The sequence below is a fragment of the Corvus brachyrhynchos genome, unplaced genomic scaffold (assembly GCF_000691975.1).
Source record: "Corvus brachyrhynchos isolate BGI_N302 unplaced genomic scaffold, ASM69197v1 scaffold434, whole genome shotgun sequence".
In the NCBI taxonomy this organism is placed as follows: domain Eukaryota; kingdom Metazoa; phylum Chordata; class Aves; order Passeriformes; family Corvidae; genus Corvus; species Corvus brachyrhynchos.
In genome coordinates this window covers 1,991,019-2,017,830 of record NW_008238372.1, presented here as the reverse complement: position 1 = coordinate 2,017,830, position 26,812 = coordinate 1,991,019, and the positions used below count along the sequence as shown (strand labels likewise).

General features: G+C 41.4%; 1 protein-coding gene across 1 annotated transcript in view; it reads left to right on the top strand.

The window, feature by feature from the left end:
* DSCAM (DS cell adhesion molecule) overlaps positions 1 to 26,812 on the top strand; it is a 445,083-nt gene that overhangs the window by 409,135 nt on the left and 9,136 nt on the right. The window contains exons 29-33 of the mRNA XM_017736327.1: positions 1,994 to 2,024; positions 7,753 to 7,868; positions 10,228 to 10,377; positions 14,054 to 14,251; positions 17,641 to 17,943. Of these exons, the coding sequence (XP_017591816.1) occupies positions 1,994 to 2,024; positions 7,753 to 7,868; positions 10,228 to 10,377; positions 14,054 to 14,251; positions 17,641 to 17,943 (798 nt within the window). The remainder of the gene's footprint in view (positions 1 to 1,993; positions 2,025 to 7,752; positions 7,869 to 10,227; positions 10,378 to 14,053; positions 14,252 to 17,640; positions 17,944 to 26,812) is intronic.

Sequence of the window (26,812 nt, the reverse complement as noted above, 5' to 3'; positions counted from 1 at the left end):
ATTATTATTATTTTTTGGGTTTGTTTGGCTTTTTTGTATTCTTCAACAGAACTGTGTCCCCTTCCTGGGTTTTTAGATGCCAGTAACAAAACTCATTTGGGAGCAGCAGTGTTGGTCTTTTGATTTATGAATGATGGCAAAGATATTGTCATCTACTAGGTACTGCCACTTACAAGGGTTAATGGCAAAGACAATCTCATTCCAAGTGAAAAATAGGAATTCTGAGTGCCCAGGTGGAGCACTGTTTGGTTCAGATGAGACACCTCAGATGAACCATCCTTCCCTCCACCAGGAATCTGCCATGCTTTGCTCTGGAAAGGGATGGAGGGAGGTTAAAAATGGAGGAGTGGAGCAAACAGACTTAGAGGGAGCACAGAATTCCAGCTTCTCCAGTGGTAGGTGAGGAATAAAGCTTAAGAAAGGCAAGCTGGCACTGTGTCCGATAAATACAACGCAGAAAGTGGATAAAAAGGGTTTTGGTGTGTTTTTTTAATGAATAAAAAGAGCTCTCTGTCCATTCCTTTTAAAAATCAGTACAACACAAGCTATAGAGATGTGTTAAGATGGTGGCTTTTTTCTGCCTGTATCCTTGGAATTTTAAAGGCAGGACATTTAATAGGATCACAAGTAAGGAAATTGTTGTAGGTCTTGGAGGTGATTGAGGAATAAAAAAGGTGGGATTGAGAAAACAAAGACAAATTCAGTAAATGTCTTGGCAGGTGCTGGTAGATTTACAAGAAGCAGATAAAAGAAGAAATGTAAAGTTTCATAGAAGAGAGTCATTTGAAGACTTAGAACTTGGAATTGTTTTCTTCTCAGATTTGCTTCACTTGGTTGCACAAAAGGCTGCTTTGTTGCTGTGTGATAAACTGAAGGACTTGGGAATCAGCATTTTAAGTGAGTTTGTTTAGCAGCAGACTGCAGGAGAACAAAGCAGAGCTGCCTGGTTTTGCTGGATGATACCACAGAAATTAGTGCATTATGTTGATAAAGTTTTACAGAAGCCTACCTGAAAAACCAAACTTCAGCTGTCTTTTGAACTGATAAGTATTGAAATAATTATAGCCCCAAAGGATTTTCTGCTAATAATAGCAGCAATGACAAGAACAGGAGGAGTATTTTTCCTTCATGAATGTCTCACTTTGCAGGGCTGATCCATGTGGGAATAAACCATCCTCTGTTTCGTTGTGTAGACCATACTCTGAAGGCCCAGCAGTAGTTTTGTTTTATTGTTACTGGGAAAATATTCATATTTGAGTGCAACCAAACAAGTTTGTGCCAGGGAAGACTCAGGTTAGACATGAGGAAGAATTTCTTCACTGAAAAGGTGGTCAAACACTGGAAGGGGCTGCCCAGGGAGGTTTGGAGTGCCCATCCCTGGAGGTGTCCCAGGAAGGGCTGGAGGTGGCACTCAGTGCTCCGGGCTGGGGACAAGGTGGGCATCGGGCACAGCTGGGCCTCTTGGAGGTCTTTTCCAACCTCAGGGATTCTGGGATTCTAAACTGACTCCTTGGAGACCTCCCTTGCTCAGATCTCCATGCAACTACATTTGGTTTGGAAATGACAGGTTGACAACTGCTCGCCCAGCCTGGCTTTGGCTCCTGCCTAGAGATGGATATCAAAATTCCCATTTTTTTGCATTTTCTTCTTCCTTTACCTGTTCATTTGCTACCCACGGTATGAAGGATCTGAGATTCCCGTTATTTGTTAAATTGTTCCTATTTCTAATATATTTATGTAGTCTTTTCTAGTTAAGCCAATGGTAGCTTTCATTTCTCTAATCATCTTTGGTGCTACTGAGGAACTAAACAGGACTGTATGGGGCAAAAATGCAATTTTAGCAAAAGTAGGGACTTTTAGACACTCTTTGATTCTTTCCACTGATCTGAGAAACAACAGTGGTCTTGCACATGGCTGATTCAAATCACTTGCTAATAATGCATCTATCAAATAGATTTTCATTTGTGATGACATTTCTTCTGTTTTCTTCTAGATGCAAAGAGTTTGGCCGAAATGCTTATGAGGTAAGAACAGATTTCATTTTATCATTTTTTGAGATTGAAAAATGTCTGTCAACTATAGCATCCTATTTAAGAATTGTTGGAGGGACAAATGGAGAAGTAAACTTTTTATTCCTAAACCTTTTTCCAAAACACACCATTTAAGAACTATGATGGTGAAACATGGGAGAAAGAAGACACTTTGTGGACAGTGTGAGGGGCTACAATGATAAAAAAACTGAGAACTTGTGTTAGTAGATTAAATCATAGAAGCTATGTAGGTCCATCTGGACATTTTTCCTACTCTGAAAAACATTTTCATAATATGTATCGAAGTAATTGCTCTTCAGAGACTGTCTGATTAAAGGCAATACATTTCTGGCTGTGAATGTCTCTAAACTTTGCAGCTCTGTTTATGTAATTCATTATTGTTAGCTGCTTATACCCAAAAGTATAAAAGAGCAGGTAAATCCATTTATTATTTTTCACTTCTGTTCCATCAGCTCAGCATTCAGAAATCTAATTCAGTTGTTGAATTGCATCATAATGACTATTCTGGCACCACAATTTTTTCAAAGATGGAAATTTCATATCCTCGATGTTTATTGTTTTGTCTAGGGAAAATATTGAACTTTAGAACCGCTGCATATATTTGAAACTGGGATCACCAAGGGATTATTTTTGAGTTCAAATGAATTTTGGGTTGCTAGAAAATATTTTTTATATTCAAGCAACAAATTTGAGAATGTCACAGATATTTCACCACCTGAACCACACTCCAAACTTCCTCACCCCTGATAAGCTTCGCTTCTGTTGTAAGAATATACTCAGCAAAGGCATGGTGACAGATGGGTTTGGTGTAAATTCAGCTCTATGCCATCATATCTGAATAAGTCCAGTGATGTTAACAGGACTGGTCATGCAGGCCAGGTCATCCCCTCCCTGTCTGCCCGTGGCAGCAAATTGTGGGATTTGTTAAATCCGCTTCAGGAACGTTTGCCCTGGTGGTTTCTGGTGCCACAGAAGACAGCACGGATTAGCACACGCAGCAATTCTGTTCCCCTAAGAAACCCAGCAGGGACTGGCTGAAACCCCTGGATGGAGACATTCAGTCCCAGTGACAACCACTCAGAACCCCTCTGCAAAACTGGTAACGCTCTGCCCTAACCCTGGTTGGCTTCACAAGAGCCTTGTCGCCACTTCTGCAAGGCCGTTTCAGAGTCCCACTCCTCTGACACTTGGAGAACCTCACCAATCTTCCAGCAGAAGTGCCCAGGTTTTACCCACCTTTTGCTTTGCTGATGGTGGCCTTCAAGTTAAGAAACTTTTGTCCTCCCTAAGTTTTGTACTCAGAGAGCAGCCAGGTCTCCTCTCAGTCTTTAGTTCAGAGCTGTTTTTCAAGGTAACTCATCTGCCACCATTTCATTTGGCTTTTCCTTTCACCAGCATTGAACTATGATCATCAAGCCAGGTCCTCTCATATTCATCTCATTTATTAACAAATAATCTTGGTTTTATTACATAGGCATATTTTATATTCCTTTTCTAAAAGTTTGAACAAAGGCAAATGACTGTTAAATCAGAACTTCAGAGGAAGTAGGGGATTACATTTGCAGACATGCCAGAGCTTGGAAATCTCATTTGTGACAAATCTGTGAAATAACTTCAACCCAAACCTGAGCTATCCACAATCACCAGATATCCCTGAAGATGTAGTATGTGAATAACCAAAGGATAATAAGCCCTCTCCAAAGCAACAGTCACATATTATAAAGCCCCTGATATTTTTTATCTTTTAGATTCCACCAAAATCTGCTAAGATAAAAATATCAAGAAAGGGGGTATTTGGGGAGAGGGCAGAAAAGATGATTCCCTGCTTGGTAGGAAGGTGTGAGGCCTGGAGAGGGCTTTGTGTATCTTTCCCTTTGAGGAGATTTTCATGAGTATGTGTAAAGCGGATTAAAAATGGAGCTTTGGCCTTTGCTTTGAGAGTTGCTGGCTTTGGCTGTGTAAGTCGAATGCCTGTGGAGCAGGATAAGTCAGCAGTTTAATGGGAGCTGCACAACACAGTGTTGATACCTTAAACTCACAAATAAAAATCCCTGCTGCTGTATAAGCACAGCTTTTTAATGTTTCTTTTGGGTGAAGCATCAGTCCAGCCATGCTCTTTGTAACAGTTCACTGTGAATCAGTCTAGCAGTTCACTGGATTTTTAAATTTTGAACACAAGGTGAAGAATATTTTATGCCCAAATATTCTGATTTAGTTTCCCATATGTTTTTACAACAAACTGTGGACTCTTTCAGAATGCCTTGTACAATGTACTTGCTCTGGAAAAGGCCCTTTTATCCACAGACTCAACATAAAAGTTGTACTCAGACCAAAAGACCACCTGCCCAAATACTTGTTTTAAATAGTGGCAAAGCAGAAACTTTAGTAGAGTAAAAGAATATAGCAAAATACTGAGAGAGCTGGGATGCTCCAGGGAGAAATCTTTGGGGAGGTCTCATCAAGGAATTCCAGTACCTTAAAGGGCTTAGAAAAAGGAGAGGGACTTTCAATATGGGCAGACAGTAACAGGACAAGGGGCAAGGGTTTTAAACTGAAAGAGGGCAGGTTTAGATTAAATATCAGGAAGAAATTCTTTACTCAGAGAGCAGTGAGGCCCTGGAACAAGTTGCCCAGAGAAGTTGTGGACTCCTCATCTCTGGAAGTGTCTAAGGCCAGGCTGGACAGGGCTTGAAGCAACCTGGGATAGTGGGAGGTGTCCCTGCACATGGCAGGGGGTTGGAATGAGATGATCTTTAAGGTCTTTTCCAACCCAAGACATGATTCTGTGATTCTGTGACTCAGTCTCCTGACAATTTGGAGCTCAGAGATTCTTTGAACCAGAGGGAATTAATTCTATTATACACAGAACCTTACAAGGTCTGACAAGTAAAGAAAAGCACATGCTTATGCTTGGGAATTTTATGTCTGTAAATATAGAAAAATAAAGACAGATACCTTTTATCCCTTTAAAGAATGAATCATTGGACCCCTCATCCACCAGACCATTAAAATATCTTTTTGCCTGAATTTAGGTTAGAGAATACTTGGACACCAAACTTTAAAATTGAAACCTTAAAACACTTTGCCCTGTTTCCAAGCCCTAGAGGCACTTCATTGCTGTTGGCACTTTAGGTTTTTATAACTTGAAAGCGGAGCTGTTGTGGTCTGCAAAAAAGAATTCAAAATACCCTGAGCCAGAACGAGACAGCATCCTAATCAGCTACAAGCCTCCTGCTTCTGCCAGTTGCCTGTGCTGTGTTTGGACACCCCATGTCACTGTAGTGCTGCATGCAGGGGAATTAATTAGATCAGCAAGGAGGAGGAGAGACATCCCACAAACCAAGGAATGACTCTCAAGCACAGCAGGGAATATTCCTGAATATAGAGAGGCCTGTGTTACAGTTCTGGCTTGAAGGAACTGTATTTTGCAAGAAGCTATCCATGGAGTCAAGATTGGGATTAGGAATTCTCTCTTGTCAGGTGAGCAGTAAAATTGCAAACTGGGAGAAACTCTCCTCCTGCTCCCTGTGGTGCAAACAGTGCTTCCTGTGTTGGTTGAGTACTTTCTAACAATGGAAATACAGAGCATTCATCCGGCTGAAGAGGCCCTATCTCAGACTGGGATTCTGGGATCTGCATTCTCTGAGCAGGAGTCTGATTCCATCCCTTTGTCTCCTGCATCCCTAATGAGTGCAGAGGGGTGCAGTGATGCATTTGCCAGACTCAGTTATGCACTGCACAGATTCTATATGTATCTGACTCTGTGTATTCTTTAACTATTGGATTATTGAAATTGGACATTAAAAAAATCATTTTCCTACTTGAAACTGAAAGAGGGAAGGTTTAGATTAAATATTAGGAAATAATTCTTTACTCAGAGGGCAGTAAGGCATTGGAACAGGTGATCTTTGTTTGCTCTATGACCTTGGGCAAGCCCAGAGCAGTCCAACTTTCCAAGGGCCCATATTCAAGCATATTTGGCATGCAGATAAAATATGACTCTCTGATTCTCTTAACATTTCAGCAACTTGAGTGGCATCCACTCCGTGCAGAGACTTGGAGAACACCAGTGTGGAATTTATCTGCATTTGATAATACTAAATGTCTTTGAAAATTTCTGTGCTTGGTAAGACCCTGTGATGACTATTCTCCACTGATTATATATGGAGAAAAGTCTGGAAGCCTTGGGAGGCTCTCCTGATACTTTGATTACATGATGATTGAATGATGATGAGGCACCAGTTGTGGCCTGTTTGAATGCATTTCAAATATCCATGTGTATGTGGTGGGAACAGCACCATCTAATCATCCAGGAGAAGACAGAGACATTAAATTTGGGAGGTATGGATGGTATTAATGCTGGGGACCACTAGAGCAGGGAAAGCCAGGAGCTGAAAATCAGAGAGGTGCTCCCATGTGCCTTGTGGATCTCACCCTTGGATTTGGAGCAGAATCCCTGACCACATGGATAGAAAATTCCTCCAAAAAAGGACTCCAGGAGAATCTCCAAACCTGAGGCAATCAGGTCTTGCTGACATGGAGACACAGCAGGAAGTTAACACAAATTTCCTAGTGATGTGGGCTCATCACACGTGGATTAACCTCCTGCATCGAGGCCCCACTTGTGGAGGAGCTGAGCTTATCACTTTAACAGTTCTCTGCTGATTCCATTAACAGCAGTAATTCACTGCCAAAGCAGAATTAAACTGAGTGATCTGCAGCTATTTCACACTAGAAAATGAGCCTCCACTTGAATCTTACAGCTCTTTGAAGCCTGAGCACTTGGATCACACTACTGGCTGATTTGTCTCAACTCTCCTCAGCCTCCCTGCATGAAGTATTTGCAAATATTTCATTTCATCCAAAGAGTAATTACATCTAAAAGGGCAAAACGTTCCTGGGTTTTTCGCACAATCTGAAGGTTTTTTGGTGCAAGCTCTGTGCTGGAAATGACTGTGGCACTCGGTTTTACCATCCATTTTCATTTGCTTTTGGTAGACAGCTCATTTAAGAAGTCATTTTCTGGTACACAAACTTAAAAATGAAGTTGTTTCAATTTGCATGATGATAGAATAATTGGTTTATATTCTTTTTTAGATTATTGCATCAATCAATTAGACAAAATCCATGAATGTAAACAAGATTTGCAATTTTTGTCTTGGAACATCAGTGGGACTAAAGCCTTAATATATTTTATGCAATCTATTAATAGTCTGCCTAGTGATTAATTTGCTTTTTCATTTATCCGTCGAAGTGATATTTGCAACTTAGCTAATTAAAAATAGTGAAAAAATAAAAATACAATTAGAAATTACTCAAGGCATCATTTTCCTACCAACCTGTTTGATCAGCTGTGTGTTGCTTTACTCAGCTTCATGAATAATAGAAGAAAAGGTCCACCTTCCAAAGTGTTTTTATTAACTTCATTATGACAACACTTGAAGAAAGCAGTGGGAAATTTTCAGATTCCTACTGATAGAGGACAGACCCCATCCCTCTACACTGTGCATTCATCTAATAATGAATAAATAAATTAATACCATTGTTCTGAAGAGGGCAAAATCAGATGTAGGAGTGGTTTTTGCTGATTATGGTTGAACTGGGGTTTTTTTTGAGCTGGACAGATTGAAAACGAAGATGTTTGCAAATATCTGTTCCTTTAGGCTGAATGTTAACGTGTTCACTTCTCTTTTGTTTTCAGCAAGAACACCAGGACGTCAGACACACTTAATAAGCAGCAGCAAACACTGAGGATGCACATAGACATTCCCAGAGCACAGCTGCTGATTGAGGAGAGGGACACAATGGAGACCATTGGTAAAGCTGAGCTTTTTTTCCCTGGTTAATGTAACAGGCTCTTCTAGATGGAATCCCTTTACTCCACACCTTTTCCCCGCTGCACACATCAAGAAAAAAGAGCTACAAAGTAATTTGAAAACTGAAATGTTTTTTTTTTTTTTTTCTCCCCTTTGAGTAATTTCCCACTAAAAGTAATCTCAGTATAGAATCTAAAATAATGCAGGACATTAGGAAAATGAAACTGTTGGAAAGAGTTTCTTGAAGAAAATATAATTGAGGACTGGCAGTTTTATGATTTTCATTCTGATTTCCCATTTGGCTCTGACGAGGCAGTTGGATCACTGACATTACTTGAAAGGAAAATGAAATTCTGAAACTGCACTCTCAGTATATGAAGGTTTGCTACAGCCAACTTTTAAAACTTACATGTTGCATATTGTATCCACCTGTTCATAGCACATGGTATTTCAACATTTTGATCAGTTTTCAACTTCTGTGTATCCATGCAAAATTCAAATCTAAACTGTTTGATGCAACAGAAAACACGATTTCTCATGGGGCTGGCACTTAGCTGAGCTGTCACGAGAAATAGAAATATTTGGTGTTGAGTTTTTTCCCCAAATAATTTAAAGATGTCTGGAAACCCAAAATAGAAATGCAGCCTGATGTCATGGCTGAATGGGCACACACTGGCAAGACACTCCTGACTGACCTTGTTAGACTTCTAACTTTACTTTTTTTGGATAAAAATCTGTGTAAAAGAAGGTGATAATGTAACAGCCTCCAGGGATGGTGTGGCCACAGAGGAAAGTCAGCAAGCTGAGAGCAGCATCTCTACACCTCCTGTCCATGCCCGTTCCAGGTTTGAAAAAGAGACCTACTCTTTACCTAAATTTGGACTTTTTAAAATCATTATTTGAGCTTCCCAATGTCTGCCCTTTGTGCCAGGCTTCATCCTAAAGACTACTTTAACTTTTGAGTGGCAGCTGCTGAGCAGTGGGAGGGTTACAGTGAAAATACTCCTCGAGGCTGCATGGCAGCAATGAGATCAGGGCCTTGGTAAGAGGCAGCTTTCCACCCAGAATAAGCAGGGATTTTGGCAGTGTTTGATGGAGCTTGCTGCCAAGAGGCTTTATTCCCAACCTGAATAAGAGCTCATCTTTTGCCAGAGTGATTTGATTCCTAATGTTATTCTATTTATAGCCTTCTTTGGGTAAAAAATGTGCGTTATGTTATTGTGTGGAACTGTCCTCCCTAATGGTGTCTTGTCAAGTTAAAAAAAAAAAAAAATCCAAAACAAAAACCAGGAATGCTTAAAAGAAGTGGACCAACCTCTGCTGACTAGTAAATGCCCAGAGGTCCTACTGCTGCCAGTCCCCTTAGAAAACGTACCAAACTATATAGCACAGCACAGCAGGAAAACCTTGAGGCTTTTATTGCAATTCTGAATGGATAAAAGACTGTAAAGAATGCAAAAGAAAGTCTGATAGCACACCAAATAGTTGTTCTACAAGCACAAAGGTAGTGAAAGATTTATCACTATGAAACCATCCGTGATCAATGGGACAAGATTCCTCCTTGGAGCAAAAAAAAAAGGTATGATACAGAGATCACAACTGAAAAAAAATAATTTAAAAAAAGGTAAGCAAGTGCTCTATTGTACTGGTATCCTGTAATGATCAAGGTCTGTGTAGAAATTTGATGAGTATATCCTACCCCACAGGGAAGAAATAGAAGCAGAACCACACAGCAGTAAATATCAGTGCTCACCTTCTTCCTTCCCAAGGTCAGGCTTAATCTCACACCTTTATTTGAAGCTGCAAAAAAAGCCAGTCCTAGGTCAGGGTCATTGCCTCTGCAATATTCTGTCTCTGCAGAAAAAAGGGAGAGAGGGTTAGTTAGCAACACTCCCTAACGACCTCCTTTGGGGAAGATAGGGGTGGTTTCACTGAGGACACTGCTAATCACGTTAATAAAAAGAAATAAATGGAATATGTTGTTGAAGAGCTCATCTGAGCTCTCTGAAAGTGAAGAGGAAGAGGGCAGTGTTCAAAGGATGGGGATGAAGGAACTAGGACCAAAAATGATTATACACAAATCAGCTTTTCAGGAGGATGTTTAACAGTCTGCCTCAGTTGCACATCTCTAAGGTGAAATCACCAGGAAAAATGAAAGTTATTCTTTAGTTTTATATGGGCTTTGAGTTTAAACCCAGAGGCTCCTTCCCTTCAAAGCCACCTCAGCCCTGCAGGGAGCAGGCAGCTGCCTCTGCCCGTGGTGTCACTGGGCTGTGAGTGCCTGGGGACTCGCTCCAAAGCTCTAATGAAGGCAAAGCCAACACTCTGTACTCATTATCTGATTATTTTTCCACTTACAGATGACAGATCAACGGTTCTGCTCACTGATGCTGACTTTGGAGAGACATCCAAGCAGAAGTCCCTGACTGTCACCCACACGGTCCATTACCAGTCAGTGTCACAAGCCACAGGGCCACTGGTGGATGTCTCTGATGCCCGGCCAGGAACAAGTAAGCACGTCAGAAAATAAGTTTTTATCTGGAGAGGAGAAAGCTATAACAAAATAAATACTCTGCTCCTGCATTTGCATCCTCATCCTTCTGTCTGAGAGTGGAGAGAAATCTATTTAGGTCAGCAGAGGACATTTCTTAAACTATTGCACTTAAGTGATTCAATATGGGGGAAATTGCATATGCATCTGAAATGGAGGTGTAATTTGAAATAATTCATACCTGGCCTTCATTAAACACACTGCATGCTAGATTTTAATTTCCAGAATTTATTGGGTAAATTACCTTAATGGCTTTTAGTGTCTAATATACTTTTTTCCTCTGTGATCAATCTTTATTGTATTTCAAAAACAACATTCCTCCCTACCTCTCCATCAGGCAAAAAAAAAGCAATTCTCATTATTACTTTTTCTGAAGAAGTTATATTTCTGGCTTTAGTTATTATGGTAAATTACTTTTCCCAGATATATTCATGCCAAATTATTCTTCAAGTGATTAAAATACTATCATAAATTAATATACTGATGCAAGCCATTCTTCTCATTCCTCTCATGAATATGTTCCATATCTGTGTAAATGGGGAAAAATTAAAAAAAATACTAGCTTGAATGATTACTTATGAGTTAGAAATGTTACCAAAGTGTAGTTCATTGCAGTGTGCAATTTTTGAAAACTCTTGGATTACTTCTATGCCCTGACCATTTCAGAATTTAATTGTTGATTTTGGTGAACATAAATGCTGAAAGCTCAGTTGCTAGGACACAGATTATTTGAAAAACCCATTTTCAGTCCAGTCTTTACAAATAATAGGTGTTGTAGCCCTGGCCCTGGTGCTTTTTTTGTTCTTTCAGCTTTTTCAGGTCATTCCTCGAGGACTAGATTTTCTAAGGAGAGAGGCATCATGCCAAACCCTCTTGCCTGTGTCATACCACAGAAGTTTATGGCACCTTGCTTACTAATGGCTTTTTGTGTGCAGTTCTGTGCTTCATTCCTCTGCAGCCAGGGAGAGAATTCCTTCAAATCAAATGTGGATTTAACTCATGTGTAAGAATATGATCTGTGTCCAGCCCTGCTTTGGAAATAAAAATCCACCATCGCTTTTATTAAGCAGTACAGATCTGATAGCAGCAGTGTACAGGGCTGGGTCAAAGACTTCCAGGTAATGTTCTCTGGATTTAAGACACTAATCCAGCTCTGCTGCAGGCTGGGTGATGGGATTTTGTCTAGAGCCACCACTTCTGCTGTGAAGAGGAGAGTAGAGCCCAGCTGGGTGGCTTGGAGGTTATGGACCCTCCTGTCTAAGCCCACTCACATTCACTGAGTGACAAATACTCCTTTACAGCATTTTTTGAGTTGTTCTCTTGTCCTTATTTATCTGTTTATGAATGAGATCCTCTGTGAACCTTTGCCTTGCTGACCTCAGCTCTCTCCAGTTACGTTTGACAGCAGAGCTGGCATAACCAGAGCACCAGCTGTGTTTCCATCCCACTGCCAGCTCTGGAGTTGCTGTGCCTGTGCTGCACAGCCCCTTACAGAGGCACAGCTGGAGCAGAGCTCCTGCTCATCAGGACAAGGACTGAGCTCTGTGTGCTGACAGAGGCTCTCCTGACTCGTTCCCATTGCTGGCAAGATCCTTCGGGGTCACAGGATCAGAGTTTGAGGTCCAGAGGGATGTCTGGGCACGGGTTAGTCCTGCCCCTCTGCTTAAAGGGCTGGTTGCTCAGGAACACCCCCAGATGACTTCTGAATGTCCCTAAGGATGGGGGACTCCACCACCTCTGTGGGCAGCCTGTGCCCCTGCTCAGCCTCCCTCACATCAGAGTTTCCTGATGTTCAGGGGAAAGCTCTCAAGTTTCTCCTTGTGGCCATTGCCCCTGTTCCTCTCACTGTGCACCACGGAGAAAAACTTGGCTCTTGCCCTCTTGCCCTTCAGGTATTTCTGTACATTGAGGGCATCACCCCAAACCTTCTCCAGACCAGGCAGCCCCAGCACTGTGCCAAGAGCTGTTCCCACCAGCACTTTCCTTCTGTTCTCCATGTTTCCCCTTGAAGGAGGCTCACTCCTGGCCACACCACAGCCACGTGCCACATTCCCAAGGGGTGGTTTGCACCACACCAAGCACGGATTTGGATGTTGTCCATGTGAGGCAGCTCTGTGCTGCACTACCAGGAGGATCAATTATCAATGGCACCGGGCTCTAATTTTTTTTTTTAAAAATGGAAGAGGATCAGATCATTATTTATAAATAAATGCCTTGTTTCTTTGAAGGAGCAGAATACAAATTCTCACTGGGAATGCTTAGGCAGAAGCAGTGCTCAGAGTCATTATCTGGGTATTGCTTTTTCTTTCAATTTCTTCTGCTGAAGTCTCTTACCTCAAAGACTGACAACTTCACCATTTGAATGTCAAAGAACATTTTGAATAGATTTGAATCTTTCATTTCTAATGCCCTTTCTATTGTTAGTGATATCCTTTCAGAAGCTTCTAAGAGAAATCCTTCAGTACTGATGCAGTCACAGTTTGCCACATAATGATTTCTTCTCTTGCACTTGCTTTGTTAGACTCACTTTTAGGGCAGAATGCTTTATTAATAAGTTCAAGGAGGCCAAATTTGGCACACAGTTTGCTTTTACAAACTTGGTCACTACATTATCCCTACGTTAATTTAACAAGTAGAACATTGCTGACCTTAAACCAGTAGCAGATGATTTTTGACGTTTAAGAAATTGTATTAATTTACTAATTGTTTCAAAGCAGTCAAATCTTTATGAACCTGTTCCTACTGAAACTCCGATGGCACTGCTACTTATGTCTTATTAGCTTATGTTTTATGTCTTGGCCATGTGTTAAAATTGGGAATATGTAGCTGATCAATATTGTAATATAGTAACAGTATGTCCAGAATAGGGAATTATAGCCCCACATTTCTGAGCACATCTATTTAAAAACTGAGAGCAGATGCCTGCTGCAGGGTGTTTCTGAGGGCACATCTATGCTGATAATTTACCTTGCACTTCACTTGAGGTGTGGTGTGAAATCCCTGACCAAATCTACTTGCCTTGTGCTCTTTCAGTTCTCAGGGTGGTTTTGGTACCGGAGAACTGGTTGTCTTGGAGTAAAGGGATAATGAATGTGTCAATGGAAGAGTGATGGGGCCTTCAGCTCTTCAGTTCCACCCTTGATAAAATGTCGAGTTTCATTAGAAAGAGAGTAGTTCTAGAGAAGCATCAGCGGTTTGGTAATGATCAGCATTAACACTGTTCATTTTCTTCCCCCCAAAAAGAATGTCTTGAGTTTGGGTCTTTTTAACCAAGATGATTTCAGTGGCCATCCCCTTCTGGAAGGGGGAAGTGAAGGGCCAGGCACTGATGTCTCTGGTGACCCGAGGAAATGGCTGGATCTGTGTCAGGGAAGGGTTAGGTTGGATATCAGGAAAAGGTTCTTCACCCAGAGGTGGCTGGATAAATGGTCGCGGCCCCAAGGCTGCCAGAACTCCTTGAGTGTTTGGACAACACTCTCAGGGATGCACAGGGTGGGGTTGTTGGGGTGTCTGTGCAGGGCCAGGGGTTGGACTGAATGATCCCTGTAGGTCCCTTCAAGCTCAGGACATTCTAGGACTCTGTGATTCTGACAGGGCTGGTTTCCTTCCCAATCCCTCCCTGCAATCCCTCACAGATCCCACCACGAGGAGGAGTGCCAAAACCGGACCCACCGCGCGCAACCGCTACGCGAGCCAGTGGACCCTCAACAGACCCCACCCCACCATATCAGCTCACACCCTCACCACAGACTGGAGGCTCCCCACCCCCAGGCCAGCAGGCTCAGTGGACAAGGAAAGTGACAGCTACAGCGTCAGCCCCTCGCAGGACACAGGTATGGACAGGGCTCCCCGCAGGGAAAACGGGACAGCAGCAGCTGCAGGAACCTTCCTGGTCCTGGGTGTGCCTTGTTTGGAGCTCGGGTGTCATTATTCTTCTCTTGCCAGGGTGGTTTTTTCTGTAGGTGATTTATGAGGGGTGCCACAAATGCTTGTAGAGATAATGATAACAAATATTGTGCTTCTGGTTCCTCATTCCACACACATCCTTTGAAAGATGTCCTTCCTTTAAAAGACAAGGTGGTAAATTTTCCTGTAGCTTCCCCAACCAAAAAGCAAAAGTAGGAGAATTTGACTAGGAATGGACAGTATTAGTAACCAGAATATCCCTGAGTCATATATGGAATGATTTTAGGATTTGAACAACATTCAGGTAAGTATTTTTATTTTCCCGTTCATTTAATATGTTCATTTTAAGTGGAGGGAAAAAAACAAAAAAGAGGGAAAACTCTGGAATTAGAGTCCAAGTAAAAATCCATTCATAGCACTGAATCCTGCAGCAGCTGGCCAGGATTTTCCTGAGAAACAGCTTGGGGTTTATTCCTCTAGAGGACAAGTGGGGAGACACTGAATACATATTCTGCCTGCAGTCCTCATCTCTTCTCGATGCCTTCACATCATAAATGCAACTGTAACTTGCTTTCTCCACTGTCCTACACTGAAAAAGCAACAAAAAAGGTAAATAAATGAGTAAGTGATTAAGTAGAAGAACAGTCATGAAGGAAATCTAATAAAGATTAAATGAGAAGAAAGGTAAAATATTTCCCAAAGGGAAGTCTGACCAAAGTGAATTCAGGCTTGCTCTGGCTTCCTCAGAAGGAATTGCCTGCTGTCTGTCCTGATTTTAGGAGAAAGGTGTTCATGTTAGAGCTACAAAGCAGTGGGTGTGACTGGCCTTCCACCATGAAAACCAGTATGACTGGTTTTGTTCTCTGGATAGGAACAAGTATCTGACTTCACTTAGATTTAGGAATTTACAGCCTGGAGTTCTCATTGTTTCATAATTCACCCTCTTAAACTCATAGACCCCGATGTTCTCTCCATAAGGTAATGGCAGTCAATAGATACCTCCAGCCAGCTGACAACCTTCAGGTAGAATTATCATAAATTTTTAAGATTAACTCTAATAGATATACAGATCAAAATATAAATTACAAATCTCCTCTCAGAAACCCTTTTTGTAGACACTCCAGATTTCAGGTGCATTTGGATGTGCTCCAACCTGTTGTCACCCAAGGATATTTTCCAGTGAGTGTGGCAATAGAAATTAAATTTGCTGTGTGGTTTAGTAGACAAACTATGTAAAATTATGTAAACACACTTCATAATTTATATTTTAACAAGCCTACTTTTCTACTCTGTGTCTACCTTTGAGCTCATGGTGATTTATGTAAGGGATAGCAAGCTTTAGATCATGCTCAGGAAAGGTTTTCTTGTGCCAAAAAAGCAGCTCTATTACACCACTTGGTTTCTGGGAAAAGAGTAGAGTCCATTTAATTTAAGTGCTTCAGAAGTTTAAAACTTTCAAATAAACATACGTAGCCAAATTATGTGTTCAAGAATCAATTGAGCTAATGTGCACATTTGATCACTTCTCCAATCTGGAGTTCAGATTTCTGGAACTGGTTGATGCAGTTGATATTTGGCAGAATTTAGCACTTATCAAAACCATTCCAGGCTTACAGAGCAGCAGCTTTTGAGCTTAGGAGAAATGCCTGGCAGCAGTTCATAGCTGTGACCAAGTTCAAATGTTCTAACTCGAGGCCATTAGAAATTTCCTGATCAATCTATATTCGTGAAGTTCAAGAAGTTTCATAAAGTTCACTCTGGGCTTGGATAAACTTTTATCAAATCTAAAGGACATGTCCAAGCAGATTGGTCTGGGAATATTCTCCCTCTTGGCATGGGATATGGGAAGCTGCAGGTCCTGATCTTCATGGACCAAGCTGTGACCTTTGCATGACCATGATATTCACATGCACTGCTCTATGGCACTGGTCAACTGCTGCCTCCTGGCAGCTTCCAGCTGATCAGAAATTTGGAAAGACATCACAGTGGTCTGATTTACAAATCAAATGTCAAAAGGAGAATGATATTTCCTGTGGGTGGAAAGAAAAGAAAAAAAAAAGAAAAATCAAAAGAAACCCTGTTAAGTTCTGGTCAGCTCAAAATCTTAAGCAAGTTACAGCATATTGCAGAAGTACTTGTCATTTTAAATAATGGATGGCCATATTTACAAGTGGCAGGAGTACTGTTCTTCGTGCACAATGAAAACTGATGCAGGGGTGCAGGCACGCAATAAAAAAGATAAAGATTTGCAATAACGACACCCACTTGCCTTTGGCTGCTAAAATGAGGTCCATTTTTATGAATTAGCTATTACACTGTGCCTGTTTATTGAACATCACCAACAATGTCTGAAATTGCACAGATCTTGTGATAAAACACGACTTTTGCCCACGGAACTTTTAAAAGTCCTCTGCTCTTCCAGCCCACTGGAGTAGAAACACTGTGGGTGCAAGAGCCCAGCAGTTCCATCCCTGCAGAAATGAGTCCTGTATTTCCAGAGTGCTTTTTAATGTATCAGTAGCCATTTACATCTTCAATAATAGTGTTGTTTAAGAAATATTGATATTCTCAGAAGCTCATCAGCAGAAAAGAACAGCTTGTAGGTCGTAATAACCTGTGTGTCAAGTATGAATTCCATTAGCCTCAGCAGCACTGAAAAAAGGCACCTGAATGACTGCAGGCTGTAGTTGCCAAATATTGCTTTCTTAAGACCTTTGTTCCAAATGAAATGAGTTAGTGTTTTACCTGGTGTCTAGAGAGACAATATCTGAGAGCTACTGCCTTTCTCTTTGACCTTTGTTCTCAGGCCTTTCAAAAAAAAAAAAAAAAAAAAAAGTATGATGGAAACAGGACAAAAAGACTGTCCTTTCTCACCTGTACATAACCCCAGTGAAATATTTCGGAGATGCATTAAAAAGACAATGTAAAGAAGATGTTTCTTACTTTGCTAAATCTGGTTTGTGGGTTTGAAACCTTTTGAAGGCATTTAAGATTTAGAGAAATGTTTGGGTTTTTTTTAAAGTGGCATTTTTCATGTAGTAGAGGTTATTTTTTATAAAAGAAACATGAATTTAATGCTAAGGCACCTAATGCTGCTCACAGGCTAAGACTTCACTTTAGATTATCAGTAATTGTTGAGTTCCTGACTAAACTAACACTTGTGCAGGCATTTACAGCGAAGCAGATTCACTTAAATCACCTTGATAATTTCAAGGGCTCTCTGCTTTACTCTGAAATACTATGCTCGTGGCTTTCCTCCCAAAAACGACTGTGCAGATGTTTTCTCTCTCCCCTCGTTCCCATTCCCGTGGCTTAGATCGAGCGAGGAGCAGCATGGTCTCCACAGAAAGTGCCTCCTCTACGTACGAAGAGCTGGCGAGGGCCTACGAGCACGCCAAGATGGAAGAGCAGCTGAGGCACGCCAAGTTCACCATCACAGAATGCTTCATATCAGACACCTCCTCGGAGCAGCTCACGGCAGGGACCAACGACTACACGGACAGCCTCACCTCGAGCACGCCGTCCGAGTCGGGCATCTGCAGGTTCACCGCGTCCCCCCCCAAGCCTCAGGACGGAGGGAGGGTGATGAACATGGCAGTTCCCAAGGCACATCGGCCAGGTGAGGCAGCAGAAGGAAGGTGGTGGTCACTCTGGGGAGGGTTTCACCCCACACACCGAGGCTGGGAAGCAGGAGAGGGTAGATCACAATATCTCCTGGAGCTACTCACAGAGATAACTGGGGTTTGTTCCAGTTAATAGAATGTGTGAGCATATTCTCCCATGTATAGAAAACATGGGAATTTAGGAGCAGAAAAGAGGCTGGCTGAGCCATTAAATCCACTCCTCACACTTGCAGCCATCAGGCAATTGATCCTTCTGGGATAAATAAGACCATATGTGGGTGCATCTGCCCATCTCCAGCTCAAACCAGTCTCTAATAAAATGTCTCACTGCTGTGCTTCGTGCTTGGGAGCGAAAGTTCGCTCTCAGTAACTGCTCATAAAGACAGATTGCAGGAGATGTGCTTGTCCCTTCTGCCTTGTGGCTTGTTAGACACGGAACAACCCTTTGGTGACATCCTGGAGCTGTTACACTCTCTCTTTGACACCACCTAAATATCAAACTTGGGATATCTAAATCAGGGGGAGAATAAAAAAAAGGCAGAATTTAAGGCTCCAACTCCTTGCTGACTGAAGGTACTTGAGGGGCATCCAACTCCAGGGCTCAATCAAATTTCTAGATCACAAAGATGCTGTTTCTACTGATACCTTTCTTCCTAACAGCACAGGCAAGTTAATTGTGGCACTCTGAGATCAAGCAGGTTATAAAATCTCAGAAGATTTGTCAGTCTTTGTTACAGGATACAGGATGTGGCACTGCAGAGGAGGATTGAAATGGGAAAAAGGCATAATTATATTTGTTTGCTTTCTGAAAACATGATTTATTTTATTTTATTTTATTACATACATTTGCCAGTGTGAGTGCTGCCGCTCAGACACACAGAAAGTAATCAGTGGTGCTCATCTGTGTGAAAAAGATTAATTAATAATCTATTTAGGGTCTTTTGCTTAATATTCACCATAACAAGCAGTGGTTGTGAGGACAGAGGAATAGAAGGTAGGCAGTGGGGTGAGGAAGGGTCATTCAAAAGCAGGAACACTGGAAAGAAAGCATCAAGGATTTGGCTAGAGAAAGCTAAAAGAAAAATGTGGGAAGAAAAAGCCCAAGCAGAAGGTAGAGAGTTATAATACTCAAGGCAGGAAATTAGTGTGTCACACAGATAGATAAGGAGGAAAATAAGTAGGAAATAAAATAGTGGGAGAAATTGCTGATTTCTGTGTAGTCACAGGGTAGAACCACAAACCCAGGAGCTGTAGAAATAGATAAAGATAGAACTACTTTTCATTTCTAACTCCAAAGAAGTAAGATAAATATTTGTCCCTGTTCTGCTAAAGGGAAGCATCTCCATTCACAGCTAAGTCAAAACTGAACTCTTTCCTTCCAAGCAGTCAACAGATATTTTTTATCATTTCTTTAATAAACATCTTGCTCTCTTTCCTTTCATGTTCCAAATACGTTACTTATGCATATTTAGTGTTTGGAAATATTCTAATATATTCCATATAAAGCTGATTTTCTCTAGGGCATATAGAACCAAAATTTGGTCCCTGTGCTTGAGTAAAATCTTCCAGGGTTGGAACAACCTTAGAGCCCCTCCAGTGATTTACAGACTTGTAGTCATGTTTAGCTCTGTTAGTTTTAATGGCTTTATTTTTTTCCCCTACTTTTCTTGATTAGCTTTAGCTTTCCTTTGCAGCAAGGAAATCAAATATATTATAAAATTAATAATTAGCTTCATTACCTTGAAAACATAATTGAGTGTTCCAGTGGGGCAATTTGAATGCTGGCCCATAAATATTGAATAATGCATTTTTAAAGGTCACTTTATGAAGGGTTTTAAACAAAACATATGGATAGAAAGAACTTTCAGCAGTAGCAGACAGACCAATATTTAATTTTCAAGCTGTTGAGGAAACACTTACTGGGCATCTTTCTTTTTTTACCCACCACTTCAGAAATTTGCCAGAGGCAATTAGTAATTCAAATACAATTAATCAAAGTCATTCTCCATTTCAGAACATGGAGAAGAAATAAAAAAACTTAAGGTATTTGGTTTCAGTAGATGAGGACGTTTGAGATAAATCACTGTTCTGCTTTATTCTTCCTTGAAGTAAATCTTTTCCTCCAAGAGAGTTTTCACCTGTTTTCATGGTGCTTTGGTTTTCTTCTCAGCCAATTCAATCTTTCTGGGAAAACATCACTTTCAATCACTTCTCTCTCCTCCTTCTTAATTTCTGACCTCCCTTTTCAAACTGCTGCCTGTTGCAAATTACAGTTGCAGTCAAGTTCAAGAGTTTGCAATGAATACTCTGTTTTTCAAAATAATCCCCAACAATTATAAGAAAGTCTGAAGAAAGACTTTTAGAAAAAGGTATTTTGATAAATGGGACATTTGGAAGTGAATCCACCCAATGGCAAAGCTGCAACTTAACTCACAAAAGGAAATGGTGGAGTTTGCTGCTGAATTCCCAGGGATGGAGATGAGGCCAAGAGGCTTCTTGGTTTCTGCACCCTCGTTTTTGTCCTTCTTGAAGACAGGAGTGACATTTGCTCTTTTCCAGTCCTCAGGCATTTCTCCCAATCGCCATGATCAATCAAAGACCATTGACAGTGGCCTCAGTGCCATCTGCCAGTTCCCTCAGCCCTGGTAGGCACATTCCAGCAAAGCCCATGGATTTACACATACCCACTTTGCTAAAGCATTCCCTGGCCTGATCCTTGTCCACCAGGGGTAAGTGTCTTGCTCCAGACTGTTCCACTGATCTCTTGGACCTGGGCTTCCTGATGGCTGGTCTGGCTAATGAAGACTGAGGCAGATAAGGCATTTAGGGTCTCAACCTTTTCCATGTCCTGTGTCACCAGGTTCCATTCAGCAGTGGGGCCACATTTTCCCTGGTCTTCCTGTTGTCTCCTATAAATTTACAGAAGACTTTCCTGTTGTCTTTGACGTCCCTGGCCAGATTCAACTTCATCTGGGCTTTGGCTTTACAACTCCCCAAGCAGATTTTTGGAAAAAGATAAGATTAGAGCAGGTTGTCCAGAGCAGCTGTGGCTGCCCCTGGATCCCTAGAAGTGGCCAAAGCCAGGATGGACGGGGCTTGGAGAAACCTGGGATAGTGGAAGGTGTCCCTGGGGTGGCACTGGGTGATCTTTAAGGTCCCTTCCAACCCAAACCATCCTGTGATTCTGTGACTATTTGTAGTTCCTGCTTCATCACTAACAACCACATCGTTATTCTCCCTTTTGTAGCATCACATTACAAACCACCCAGCAAACTGGAATTGCTGCTTAACAACAGCCTCTGCACAGCTCCCAAAAAGTGAAGGGATGGATGCACACCTGCACATGAGGTTTTGGGGACTGCACAGAGCTGTCAGGCCTAATCTGCCCAGGCCTTGAAAGTGACCCACTGTAGATGGTGACATTTTTCAGGACGCCATCAGAATAGTCGTGTGTCCCAGAAGGCATGTTAAAAGAGAAAATTGAAGCAGTGAAAACAGCACAGCAGGATTTTAAAGCTGTGGGATAAATCACATCCTTTACAAAAGTAGGTCTTCTTAACTCCTGTGCACTGTTAAAGTTCTTCATGCTGTAAAAATGATGGCAACACATTGTTTTTGTTGCATCTTTCTCAGCATCAAAACTCCCAGAAGTTTAGGATTGGGATTATTGTTCTCCTCCCCACAGCTGTCATTAACTACAGGTTTGGTTAGTAAGATCAGGTCCTCAAGGAATCATTTAAGTAGAGCAAAACTGAGGCAATTTTTTCATATAAATATTCATAAATTTCAACAGTTGTAACCCCAAGTTTACCTGTGAGGTTGACAAATGAGTCAGCCCCTCATCCTCCAAAAAAAGGGACAGAAATTGGAAAGAAATGTACTCTCTTCCTACCTCCCACTGTGCCATCAAAGAGTCTGTAATGCAGAAAAATGGAAGATAATTGTAGAGGTTCAAAGAGTTTTATAATAATGTTCCTTTTTTCTGTTTTAAGAACAATAATCACAAATTGAGTTATCATAACAATTATTCTTAACTGCAATAAACATTGCTGCAGCAGTTTATTAAAAATAGATTCCTGTTATTATAATTTTAAATCTCAGTAATAGCCTCAGCCAAGAAGCCCGTTGGGTTTTTTCTTCTCTTTACCCCTAAATTATTGTGCTGGAGAAAAGAACAGCTATTAACTGGGAAATATTTTGATATTCTTTGCATCCCAAGTGCTATTTATGTCTGGGGGCTTTTTGTGGACAGACCACGTACTTGCATCCCCTGGCAATGGAGCTCGTGCTTGGAAGAAATAACATCTGACAAGGGCTTGAAAGGGAAATATCTAGAAAATTTTAACTTCTTGCAATTTTCAGAAACCTTCTTTCCACAGGGGTACTGCAAAACCCAGACTCCCAATTATATTTTTCTCTTCTGCTAATCAGCAGTAAAAAGAACCTTTGCTAATATATGACATTGTCCTTAAGAGTTAGTTTGACTTGGATCAGGAATTTCTCTACCTGATGTCACAAAACAAGTTCAAGGTCATTTTTGACCCTCCCAACTCCTCGAATGTGGGGAGAGATCATATGAATGTAAAACCCCTGAAGGACAAAAGCATCCCAAATATGATCCCAGAGAAGAAATATCACTCAGGGGGTGTATCAGACTAGAGGGTTTGGAAATGCATTTAAAGCATCACAAGATTTTATATCTCAGAACTTCCTCCACAAACTTTCACCTGGTGAAAGGAACCAGGTTGGAAAGAAACCTGCTCATGAGTGGGGAGAAATGGCATTTTTGGAGAGGCAGACTCTGAAAAAAAGATTTTCCAGGGACCGATTTCACAGCCATGAAGGTGTCAAGAGCACCTGAATGCTTTCCTGGTTCCTTACACCTGTATAAAGCAGGAGCCCTCCTTCTCCAAGCCCCTGCTCCCCTGGAAGAACTTTCCTCCTGCTGTCCTTGTGTTCTTGGTTGGAGGGCAAGGGCAGAGCTCCATCCTCTCCATCTTCCAGCCCTTCTCTTGGGCCCTATGTCCCAGAGGAGATTTGGCCAGCAGCCCAAGGCCAGGCCTGTTCTCAGCAAGCCCTCACCATCCAAATTTGGACACTTCTTGGGTTTTTACAGCTGGGCACCTGAGTCAAGCAGCCCAAGTCTAGCCCTTCAGGCTACTGGATATTAACTAGGAAAAAATACTGATTTAACCTCTCCAGCTTTGCTGAATGATCAGGTTCTCTCAGTATTTCAGATGCCTTAATTAGCGTTCTTGACCCAATTTAGAAGTTTCTCACAGCTTTGACTAATCCTGATGATTGAACAGCAAAGCCTTAACACATAGACAATCCTTTATGAAATGATTTACAAGGGTCCCTTAAATGCAGTCTGGATATTACCTGCAGTGCCTAAATGTTGTTTTAAACACCCAAGACAAGAAACAAATCTTCTTTTCCAGAATTCAGTTATTGCAGCTAAAAATAAGGCGCTTAGCATAATGAGAAAAATAAGAGCCACACAGCAAGAGAAGGCACAGTATTTTTCCAGTGTCAGCCGTGGAGCCCGAGATGTGAACTCTTTTCCACTGCCCTGTGAATTCAAGGGTGAAGGAGTTATTTGCCTCTGACACAGTGACTGGAGTCTGTTTAGGGACAGGATTTCTGTTGGAAAGCTGCTGACAGAGCTCCACCAACAGTGGCCGTGACTGAATCCGATACAAATTCGGCCACTGGGGATTCAGCAAAGGCTGGGACTTTTGACAGCTCACCTTTAGCCTCCTTTTCCCATGCCTATTATATTATCCTGTATTGACCAAAAATGGAGAATTATTCCATTAATTCTGTAATTCCACAGTTTCCAGACCCAAAACTGAATTTCTTGAAGATACAGTGTAATCTATGTATCTTTTGTTGTTGTTGTTGTTGTTCAGAAATCCACCAGCAAAGTACACAAAGGCTGAGATGTGTGTTGTTTTCTGTCTTAGTTTTATATTTGCACTGTCTGGTTTCAAATACAATAGAATATATACTAAAAAATATGAATATGTATGCACACATTGTATATAATGTGCGTACAGAGCAAAGAAATCACCGTCCTGACTCCACAGTGGGAGACCAAGATGCAGTTTTGAGAGAAGTACATAAGGAGACAAATCAAAATAAGCAGGTGGAAAAACAGAAGGACAGCCACAGAGTGGGGAAAAAACCTTCTTGCCATTTTTAAGACTACATTTTTAGCAGTAGTAAATACTCTTAATGTGACTGTTAACTTGTATATAAACTTACACTTATGTGATGTATCCTGAAATTACTCCCCTAGATGAGCATCTCTAATGTTTCCATATTAAATCCTTCTTTGCCTGGAACACCTTCCTTTTATTTTCTACTGCACAGTTGGAAGAGCAGGAGCATGTCACAAAGAGACAGACTGTGCCATTTGCTGCTTATCCTGGAAAAGGCACATCAGTGATGAGAGGAAATTGCCTTTATCTTGTCTCAGATTTTATTTCTGTGGAGTATCAGGAGCTTTTTCTCCTTCAGCTGAGAAAAGCAGAATGTTCTGCAGGGATGAAAACCATTTAATTCTGCATTTAATTTGACGTGACTACATACTTGATATCACTGGCTTTCATTTTTATTCTGGTGGATTTACAGACAGGGAGGCTCCCACTGCAAGTTTTTTAACCTTGCCAGTACAATAAAAATGAACTTAAACAGGTTCAGATCAGAAGCTGAAATATTCTGAGATCAGAAAGGAAAACTATATGGGTGTGAATCTTGAGTTTAAACAGGGCAGCTGTTCAGTTACGAGGTTTCTGTGCAATTGTGATGTGAAAGTTCCATTTTAGATGCTATAGAAGGCATCTGCAAGCTAAATTCAAGTCATTGGTGGCACTGGAATAGGTTTTCCAGAGAAGTAGTGGCTGCTTCATCCCTGAAAGTGTTCAGGGCCAGGCTGGACGCAGCTTGGAACAACCTGGGATAGTGGAAGGATTTGAAACTAAGTGATCTTTAACATGTAACTCAAAGCCTTCTGTGAGACTATGATTAAAGTAATCTAAATTATTTTTACAATTGTCATCCATGAACTAGTGATACTGGTGTTAGGAAGATTTTTTTAATTAGAGCAGAGAAACAGGTGGTACCAATTCCTCAAAGACCCTGTGAGGAGTGTGTAGCAGCACAATTACCTTTTCCTGTTGCTTCCTAATTTATTCTTTGATTTGAAAATTAACACTGACTTCAGAAAAATGCAGTGTCCCAAACTGCTCTGATTCAGGATGCTCTTGGGGTTTTTTTTCTATTTCTTCTAGACTACAAGTTGCATGTTAAGAAAACCCTCTTCCTTCCCCCTCCCCCCCAAGAAAGCCCATTTCCTATCTTTTGATTAGCAATAAAATCTTTCTTATTAGAAGTGTGGGGTTTTAAAATTTTAATTTAATTTTGGTTTTCTAAAGCAGATTATTTGCCTAGTGGTCCATATACATAGACATATATATATATATATAGGCTGCAGCTATTAAAGTAGGCTACCCATGTTTTCTGTAGCTTTAGAGACATTGGATTGAGCTGTAGTGACTGAAGAGTTTTATGCCTAAAGCAAGGATTACATTTATCAGCAAATTTTCAGCTACTTTCATGTTCTTACAGTCATAACTTCAATATTAAATTGTTAAAACTACCAGCAAAAGTTCCAAATCAAACCCAAGATGCTGCGTCCACTTCAATTAACACAACAGATATTTTAGAGCAGTTCTGTTGTGTCCCTAACTTGAACCTCACTCCTACAAAAACTAGATACTTAATTTTGAAAATGCCAAATAATTTCACCTTCACAGTGTTGAGACACAGTGTATGTGATTTTTGCTGTCAGCCAGCCCAAGGTAACCTGCAGCAGTGCTTTCCATACAGACAAGAACTGATCCAGCCTTGCTGTAAGGTCCTTGCAGACATTTATAGCCATTCCTGATTTAACTGACTTCAGGCTCTGTTATTTCCCCTGTGCCAAGAGGACCTGAGTGCAATCTGAGCTCTACAGGAGAGCTGGCACTATGACACCTGAAAATGGAAACCAAATCTCACCTGCAAGAAAGGTCATGCTTGTGCTCTTTTTCTTCTTGGAAATTAAAGCAGGAAATCATATCACTAGAGAAAAAACTTCTGTTTTAACAGTCCTAATCTGACTGTGGTGATGGTGCATGCCATCCAGGGAAGAGCTTTGTGTGCTGGCCTTTAAAGCACAGCTCTGCAGATGTATTTCAGTATTGTGTCAGCACCCCTAATTTAAATGTGACAGCTGTGAGAACCCCTGGTCCCAGAGGATTCATTAACAAAAATGCAATGATGCACCACTCAGGGGATTCACCATGGACATGGGGACACTAAGTTACACTAATTCACCCCTAACTCAGCAGAGCAGCAGGGCAGTGCTGGTACTGATTTCCCTGCTGCAGCCTGACCTGCCCAGCTCTGTTAGCAGCGTGTTTTGCTTTCCCGTTGCCGTGGCATGGTCAGGTTTATCCCTGAATTCACAGGAATGGCTCAGAGCCTGGAGAGGTCAACAAAGCAGCTCCCGCTGGTTCCAGTGAACCCTGGATACTCCTCACCTCTCCAGCCTCTGTGCTGAATCCAGGCTCCCAACATATCTCAGGAATAAACCTGTTTCCATGGAGTCACGATCGATTTAACCCCCAGCTGAAGTGATGTATAATTGAACAGTTTCTGTTCACTGCACTCAGGACCAGCAAATGAGTTTTAAAACTCCAGCCTTGCTAACCAGGGGCACCTCACCGAGGTTTTCAGCATGGTTTTCCAAGTTTTCCCAGCCACTGGCCAGAGAGTGCTATCTCAGAACATCCTTAAAAATGCATGAAGTCTCTTGCG